Genomic DNA, 8,988 nt, shown 5'->3' with positions numbered 1-8,988 from the left:
GTAAGAACACTTGAGAGAAAAGTTTGAGCGAATACTCTCAAAATTCTATTAATAATTGAATGAATTACAATGAGGGGGAGATGTGTCTATTTATAGTTGAGCCTCCCCAAATCAACATTACAGATCAAAGTACATCAATGACTAAGATTAAAACCTATCTAGATATCAAATCTCTAATATTACAGAACCGTATCTTCTAAAGATTACATTTAATATCTAGGATCACGTATCTTTAAAGATCACATTCCATATTTGCTAAGCTTCGGAGATGAGCTTTTTCAATCTCTCCAAGCAACAGGCCCAAATGACCTTCTTTGAACTCAATGGATCACACAAGTTCGTCATGATTGCGGGCTCCCATGCGCAATCCATGACACTTTCACATGGTTAATTATAAAGTTCATAAATGCAACAAGTTCAATTAATCAATATGAGTTATCAAAATTAATTAATTAGTTAATTTATCACGAGTTACTAAATTCAATTAATCAATTTATAAGTTTATAATATTCCAAATTTATAGTAGATTATTTAATTAATGAACTTTATAGTTTATTCAATTGGTACCTTTAATTCTACTCATTGAAGATTATTTTTATTTAATAAAATATGATTAATAGCTTTTTTTCATGTGAAGTTTAATCATTTTATTGAAATAATATTTTAATTAAGATAATTTTTATTTAATAAATGATAATTAATAAGCTTACTTATATGAAATAGCTATAATTTTACTTAAAAATTTAGACAATATGTTGTTATAGATAATTAATTTAACAAAGAATGTACCTTTATAGCTATGGATGTTACTATTATACGTGAAAAGTTATTATAGAGGGTTAAAATAAAATATAAAATATTGGTTCTACTAGCAACTTAACTGTTATAGCAGGTGAATGTTATCAAAAAGGTTGATTGTATTTATTTGTATAAGAAAATTATTATGATTTGATCTAAATGCAAAAACTAGTTGAATCCATGTCAAGTTTTTGATACTAGTAACTGTTTAACTATTTCAAAAAAAAACCGTATTAAAAAAATGATAAATTTCATCCAATTTTTAGGTGTTTTATTTTTGTCATAAAAAATTCTTGCAATTTTATCACTTAAATTTTAGGGCACTTTTTTTTTTAGTCACCCAAGTGGTCAAAACTTATTGGCGACTACTGTACATGCCACATCATATCCAAATCATGTTTACACTTTTATTTTGATTACCCAGCTTCTACGTTGCTTTCATTTCAATCATTGAAAATCATTTTTAAGTCTTGATCCCAATAACAAAAAATTAGAGGTTAAACTGAAAAAGTGGTAAAAACTAAAATAATGCATTGAATTTTTTTTTTCAATATTGAAATTTTAAATTTCAAAACATCAAAACAAGTTAAATAAATTGTTGGAACTTTTATCCTTTGATAATGCCAACCAATTTGTTACTGTACTGTTGAAATTAATTAAATTAGAAATTAATTAATTTGGAAATTAATTAAATTAGAAATTAATTAATTTGGAAGCATAAAATTTAATTAATTTCAACATTGTAGTAACAAATCGATTGACACTATTAAGGGATAAAAAAATTCAATAATTTATTTATTTGATTTTGATGTTTTAAAATTTAAAAATTTAATATTAAAAAAAGTTTAGAACTTTCGGTAATGGAGTAAACAAATACAATATGATAAATTTTTAATGCATTATTTTAGTTTCTACCTCCTTTTCACTTTAATCCTTAGTGTTGTTTTTTTTTATCTCGATCAATACTTAAAAAATGATCATTTTTGGAGTGATAAAAAAAAGATCTAAAAGTTAGGTGACCAAAATAAAAATGTAAATATGATGTGACATGTACAGTTAACCACTATTGTAACAAAAATTTAATGCTTGAATAACTAAAATAAAATGATCCTAAAAGTTGAGTGATGAAATTGCAGGGATTTATTTTTAAGTGACCAAAATGAAAGCTAACTAAAAGTTGGATGATGAAGTAAGGTAGTTTACCCATTAAAAAAACATATTAGGAAAATATAATTTTATTTCCTGTAATTTAGTCAAAAGTCCATGATGGGAGAGCGATTAGAAGGTAGAGTCAAAAACTGTAAGAAAATAAGATTATGATTAAATAAATAAATTATTTCCTTATGAAATATACGAGTAGAGTCGTTTTGAAGAGTCTATATTTACAACAAGGGGCATGTCCATTTGTCTGTTGTGGTTTGATCTGGTATGAGACGTGAATGAGATCTGTTTGGTGTTATCAATGAGGGAGCCAAACGGCGCGTGTATTGATGATTGAAACTTGGGAACCAAACCAAAACCAAAAAAGTTCCCATTTTCAATCTCACCCAACACCAACATACGCACAGATTATGAAAGGGCAGAGGACTGCCGGGATTGGGATTGGGACCTAGAACTTAGAAATTGAATAAGAATTTTCGGGGGAAATGACGGGAGGAGGAGAATACAGCGATCAGAGGCATCTCCTGAGATCCAACAGCCACAAAGACGAACAACATGATAAAGAAGAGAACCCCGGTGACTTGGAATCTCAGGTGACTTACCACAACAGCAATAACGCTGGCTTCAACGATCTGGTCAAGTATTTGGGCAGGGGGTTCTCCGCCAGGCGCCTTAGCTTCAAACGCCTCGATAGAGATGGGGATAGAGGTAGAGAACGGTCATCGCCCTCTTCCCTAGATCATCACCACCACCCCCATCATCATCATCATCATCATCAACAACATCAAGGTCACTACCATTCTTATGTGGGGGATGCCGCTGATCCGCTGGGAGATAGCGCTCCTCCCGAATGGGCTTTGTTGCTTATTGGTTGTTTACTCGGGGTGGCCTCCGGTCTCTTCGTGGCCGCCTTCAACGGAGGAGTAAGTTCTTTCACAGATCTGTCCTCTTTAATTTTTTGTCCAAATGCCTTAATTACAGTTTCTGTTTTCCCCTTCACCATATCTATGTTATCATTCTACCAATAGCATTCCTTCTATTCCTACCAAATGCAGCTTCTCTAGGATTCTCCTATCTCACTTTTGAAAGCGGCTAAGAATATGTGAAGTTTTTTTTCGCCCATATTGTTGAGAACGGAAAATATTTTAAGTTTCCAACAATACATGTCTTGAATCAAAACTTTGTTCAACCTTTTCCTCAACCGCTGTGAACTCCTTTGTTACTTCTATCCTTGCTCAGTTGCTGTAAACCGCTGCGTTACCGCTTTTTGTTGTAGCTTAAATAAAACATGGTATTGTATTTGTCAAATAGGCTGGCTAAATAGGTGATAAATATCTCTTGTTCAATATTGCTTCAGTTTTTGTGATCAAATTGCTATCTGTTGGTGTTTGCTATTACTCATCCAGGTTCACGTTATACATGAATGGGCATGGGCTGGGACTCCAAATGAGGGTGCTGCTTGGCTTCGTATGCAGAGTCTGGCTGACACTTGGCATCGGATTCTTTTGGTACCAGTCACTGGAGGTGTCATTGTTGGAATGATGCATGGTTTACTTGAGATATTGAACCAAATACGGCAATCCAGTTCTTCCCAACAACAAGGTTTCAGTTTGGTTGCTGGGGTCTTCCCTACAGTAAAAGCTATCCAGGCTGCCATAACTCTAGGTACCGGTTGTTCTTTGGGACCAGAAGGCCCCAGTGTAGACATTGGAAAGTCATGTGCCAATGGATTCTCATTAATGATGGAAAACAACAGAGAAAGGAAAATTGCTCTTGTGGCCGCTGGAGCAGCATCTGGGATTGCTTCAGGTACTGTTTGTGTTATTGGAAGTTTTCAATTTCTTTTTAAGATTTGTTTTGCCCAAAATCTTGCTTGTTAATGAGAATGCCTTATCACTTTGATTGTTAACATTAGTCCATTTAAAATTTTTATTATTTATTTTAAATGTTATTAAACAGTGAACAATTTTCAAGTTTAATAGAACAGCTCAGAGTTATGCTATGAACAGTCAAATTCGTTTTATTGGTCAATGGTCATTTAGAGACCTTATCTATGAGATGTGCAGACAAGAAATCTCCAGAAAAACTGAAATCTGTACATGTACTGATATTTATGTGATTTTGATATTGTTAATGCAGGCACTGTATTTCTCTAGTCTGTTGGTCTGGAAGAGTTTGGTCCTGGGTACTTAATTATGCATGACAATACTTGGGGAGCCAATTAAACAGGAACTAGTTTCTTAATAGTCCAGGGTATCATGTCAGTTGAAGGGTGACCTAACTGACTGATAATATGCTAGGGGTGTGGTATAACTCTTAAATTTTCTTACGCATTTTTCTGCCAGTACTAGAAGGAACTTTTCTTTTCTAATAATACTCTTTATGCTATACAAAGAAAAGCTGGATTTGGTGACTAGCGTATTGGCCAAGTTCTTTTGTTTTAGCAAAAGTATCTCTAGTTTGTCGTCTTCCGCTCATTCCCACCCCCAAAAAATGAATACAAGGCCCTCTAGAGCATGCTAATCCAAACTTTTTAGGACTTACTTCCCACTTTTATTTCTGGCTTTGATTGGCATAAGCTTTTAAGTTTCTTCTGTGATCTATTAATTTCTTTTAGGGCTATATATCATTGGTAGATTGATTTATAAAATGGTTAACTGTTTTCCCTTCTTTTCAGGTTTTAATGCTGCTGTTGCTGGTTGCTTCTTTGCTATTGAAACTGTATTAAGGCCTCTCCGTGCTGAAAACTCACCTCCGTTCACAACTGCAATGATTATTTTGGCCTCCGTTATCTCGTCTACTGTATCAAATGCTGTACTTGGGACAGAATCAGCTTTCACTGTGCCATCATATGATTTAAAATCTGCTGCTGGTATTTCACCTTCCTGCAATGAATTTCCTTTTATTTCTGGATTGCCATTTTTCTTATTTGCTTGTTTGTATTGGTGTAAATTTACTGATGAAGTTAGTGCTTCTGGTAAAAGTAATTTGTTGTTTAGCATACAAGATTGATGCATGTGCTGCTTCATTAATCTTAAATTAAAGCATGCTTCTTGTATCTGAATTGGCAATTGCAGCTACTTTATATATTGATTTCCTCGTTACAATTTAAAAACTTAAATAAAAAATTTCAAAGAGTGTATTTGCCTTCAAATATTTGACAGTGATGGCTAGAATAATGTGTACTTTCACTGTGTATCACCGTTGCCAAAGTTATAGACTCGTTGCTGTTTGGCCTTTCTACCTGAATAGATGGAACAAGCTTCATGTATCATACTAGGAAATATACGATTAGGAATGACTGCTTATAAGGGAAAATGACAACACTTATTGATTTTCTCTTGTAGAGCTACCTTTGTATCTGATCTTGGGGATGCTATGTGGTGTTGTAAGTGTAGTCTTCGCTCGCTTAGTTTCTTGGTTCACAGCAGCATTTGAGTATATCAAGGAGAAATTAGGACTACCTACTGTAATCTGTCCCGCTTTAGGTGGTTTAGGAGCTGGAATAATAGCTCTTAGGTATCCTGGAATTCTATATTGGGGCTTTACAAATGTCAATGAAATCCTACATACTGGGAAGTCCGCATCTGCTCCCGGAATCTGGTTGCTAACCCAACTGGCAGCAGCCAAAGTTGTTGCCACTGCTTTGTGTAAGGGGTCTGGGCTTGTAGGTGGCCTTTATGCACCTAGTTTGATGATTGGTGCTGCCGTCGGTGCTGTATTTGGAGGCTCAGCTGCTGAACTTATTAATTCAGCTATTCCAGGCAATGCTGCTGTTGCACAGCCACAAGCATATGCACTGGTAAAGTTTTAATGTGGAGTTACTGCATAAATATCTCTTTAACTTGGCCAAATACAGTTCAATTTTATGTAAGCTGATTTTAATCCATTGAAGCTTCTACTCTAGGTTGGAATGGCTGCCACATTAGCTTCAGTTTGTTCAGTTCCTCTAACTTCAGTTCTGCTTCTATTTGAGCTAACTAAAGATTACAGGATATTGCTTCCTCTCATGGTAATGTTCTATGTCACCTTGCTTGCTTTTTATATTTTTGGAATAAGCAATATAGAGAATAAGGGAATGCATGAATATACTTTTTACTGTTTTTCTTCATTACCATTGTTCCTTCTAGAGAAAAGAAAAAGGCCCAGTTACTGTGATTAAGTAATTGTTTGGTTTTGTGACTAATCAAGAATTGAAACATGTTATGTACTGCATCTAGTGGTTTAACTGAAATCTAAATTACGATTTTCTTTGTTATTATGTTGTAACACAAGATTTCTATAGTATTTCCTGTTTTGTTGGGATTAACTTCTAGGCTTTGCTTTATTCTTGAGGAATTGTTCAGCTTTAGCGAAAAGAAAAAGGTAAAAAGGCCAAGTTTGACCGCCGTCCAGCTTTATTGGAGTTAAGTAATTGTTCACTTTTGTGACTAACCAAGAATGGAAACATGTTATGTCTGCAGCTTGTAGTTTAACTGAAGTCTAAATTATGGCCTTATTTGTTATTATGTTCTGTTGCAATTTAAGATTTCTATAGTATTTGCTGTTTTTTTGGGATTAACTATTAAGGCCGTTGAGCTTTCCTTTATTCTTGAGCAATTTCATTGGATGCCATGTCACAGGACGTTGTCTAAATATTTTCTACTTTGTCAATTTGGCATATAGGGGGCTGTTGGATTAGCAATATGGGTTCCTTCTGTGGCTAACCAGAACAAGGAGACTGACTCTGAAATGAGGACTTCAGCAAGAGGATATTCCTCTGTTTCTGCTGCTGAGGAACTCTCTGTCATAGAAAAGGCTGCTGACCAAGAAGCACTAGATGACGATATGCTTCTTGAAGATCTTAGGGTATAATTCTCTCGTTTTCTTTTAGATATGATATTGAAAATGGTCAAGCTTCTTGTTTCAATTGATTGTTTGAGCTCCTCATGGGGTTTAGGGAGTACTTTTCTTGTTTGAAGTTTCTTCCCTGACTTGACAAATTCGTTATCTTTGCTTGTTCTCAGGTGTCAAAGGCCATGTCTAAGAAGTACTTAAAGGTGTCAATGGCTGCTACTGTAAAAGAGGCAATGAAATGCATGCATGACAACCATCAGAAATTTGCGCTTGTGGTCGATGAAGATAATTTTCTGGAGGGGATTATCACACTTGGTGATATTAGATGGTGTCTGTCTAAGAAGCAGCCTAGTGATATCTCCAAGGGTGATTCAACAGCTGATGTATGTAATGCCAAGCCCCCCCCCCCCTCGTTCTCTCTTATGTGTCAAATAATAAGACAATTAAGCCATGTACGCAGGTGAATCCATGTCTTGTTTCGTCTGTTTGCACGAAAGGAATAAGCTACCGTGGGCAGAAGCGCGGACTTCTAACCTGCTTTGCTGATACTGACTTGGCAATTGCTAGGGAGTTGATGGAGGCTAGTGGAGTAAAACAATTGCCAGTGGTGAATCGTGGGGGAGAACCCCACAAAGGAAGGAAACGGAGAGTCATTGCTGTTCTTCATTACGAATCAATCTGGAACTGTCTCAGGTTCGTATCTATTTTCCAATCTGTTATATGATGTGTAGTAGAGGTTAGGGGTGAGTATTTGATCGAGTCGAGTCGAATCGAGTAAAAAATTTTCGAGTTAATCGAGTTAACAAATCCTATTTTAGCAATAGAATTCAATTTGAATTTTTTTTGAATCGAATCGAATCGAGTCAAAAAATTTCGAGTCAAATCGAGTTGAGTTAACGAATACTATTATTTATACTTAATGTTGCGTTTAGATGGACCGATTATTTAACTAGTAGACGAAGTGTAATATTATTTAACTGCATAAATAATATAATGATTTTGCCTTTTAACTTAATGGGTAAACTTTTATCAAAACGATGTAGTTTTGTCTTTTAATTTAATTATTTTGAATTTTAACTTTTAAAAAAGTAAACATTTATCAAAACGACATAGTTTTGTCTTTTCTTATTCGGATTTTCGGATAACTCGAATTGTGTAATTCATATTTGAGTTAAACCGAAAAACTTAATTTTTTATTCGAGTTGATCCGAATAACTTGATTAACTCAAATAACTTGAACTATTTAATTCAAAATTTAAATTTTTTATCGAGTTTTTTGAATCGAATCGGATTTTGCTCACCCCTAGTAGAGGTAGAGAAAAGCAATGATTTGATATGAATGTTTGTTGTGCATACCATTGTGATGCAGAGAAGAGATAAATCACAGGAAGTCTGTGTATCAGCATAGCCATAGGAAGGATAATAATGAAGAGGAGACTATAAATTCCAATGGCCATTAATTAGTGCGTCTCTTTCTCTCACACACTCTCTCGGCCTGCTGCCTGCAACTACTTATATAGAATTAGAACGACTTAGAAGCAAATTGTTTATGCTGTCTTTAGAATCATAATTAGAATTGGGTCTGCAAATCTGGCACTGAGTGGGGATATTACAGAAGCTTTTGCTGTGGATCCTTTGATGTAATTTACCGAACAAAAAATATACATACATACATATATATACGTATGTCTTTGTAATTGTACTCACAACAATGTTCTTTATTTTGCCTCCACATCACTGGATAGAAACACAAAGCAAAGAAATTCCATTGTCTTCTATTATCTACGCTACTCTAAAACCTTTTTTTTTAATTAATCAATGCCATCTACCACTTCCAAAAATGTCAACATAGTTCATTTAAATGCTTTTAACGTGAAATTTGAGAAGAAAAACAGATGGAGAAGGAAGAGAGAAAGAGAGCACGATGGAGAGAGAAGAAACTGTCCAGAAATTCATTGTCAATAAGCATAACCAACCTGCAGTACTGTTGGTTGGCTAAATAGGGAAAAATTAACGTTTCTTTTACGGTTGTACTAACAGACAATACGCTCCATTTTAGTAATGGCTCTACCTTGGTCTACGCATCGATTTGGTACCAAGATCTACTTCCCTCCCCAATGCAATAAAACACTCCGTTTTATTAACAAAATTGAAACTGCCAAAAATACTTTAATGAAATTAAACAGAAAATTG

General features: G+C 34.7%; 1 protein-coding gene across 1 annotated transcript; it reads left to right on the top strand.

The window, feature by feature from the left end:
* The first annotated feature begins 2,091 nt into the window (after nucleotides 1-2,091).
* Nucleotides 2,092-8,576, top strand: LOC107951362 (chloride channel protein CLC-f). The gene is made up of 9 exons (XM_016886381.2): nucleotides 2,092-2,882; nucleotides 3,366-3,768; nucleotides 4,637-4,831; nucleotides 5,307-5,761; nucleotides 5,867-5,971; nucleotides 6,625-6,807; nucleotides 6,966-7,178; nucleotides 7,256-7,488; nucleotides 8,165-8,576. Exons 1-9 carry the CDS (start codon nucleotides 2,445-2,447, stop codon nucleotides 8,253-8,255), a joined length of 2,316 nt encoding a protein of 771 aa, XP_016741870.2. The 5' UTR covers nucleotides 2,092-2,444; the 3' UTR covers nucleotides 8,256-8,576.
* The last annotated feature ends 412 nt before the right edge of the window (nucleotides 8,577-8,988 follow it).

This window comes from Gossypium hirsutum, chromosome A13, assembly GCF_007990345.1.
Source record: "Gossypium hirsutum isolate 1008001.06 chromosome A13, Gossypium_hirsutum_v2.1, whole genome shotgun sequence".
Lineage (NCBI taxonomy): Eukaryota > Viridiplantae > Streptophyta > Magnoliopsida > Malvales > Malvaceae > Gossypium > Gossypium hirsutum.
Note: the sequence above shows the minus strand (reverse complement) of the source record. Positions and strands in the feature narration are given on the sequence as shown.

Bases quoted from the DNA above. Each gene is read 5' to 3' on its own strand.
- LOC107951362 (XM_016886381.2), top strand. From the start codon at position 2,445: ATGACGGGAGGAGGAGAATACAGCGATCAGAGGCATCTCCTGAGATCC. The intron at 5,762-5,866 runs GTAAAGTTTTAA...CTTCTACTCTAG, and splicing joins AGCCACAAGCATATGCACTG to GTTGGAATGGCTGCCACATT. The intron at 7,489-8,164 runs GTTCGTATCTAT...ATTGTGATGCAG, and splicing joins TCAATCTGGAACTGTCTCAG to AGAAGAGATAAATCACAGGA.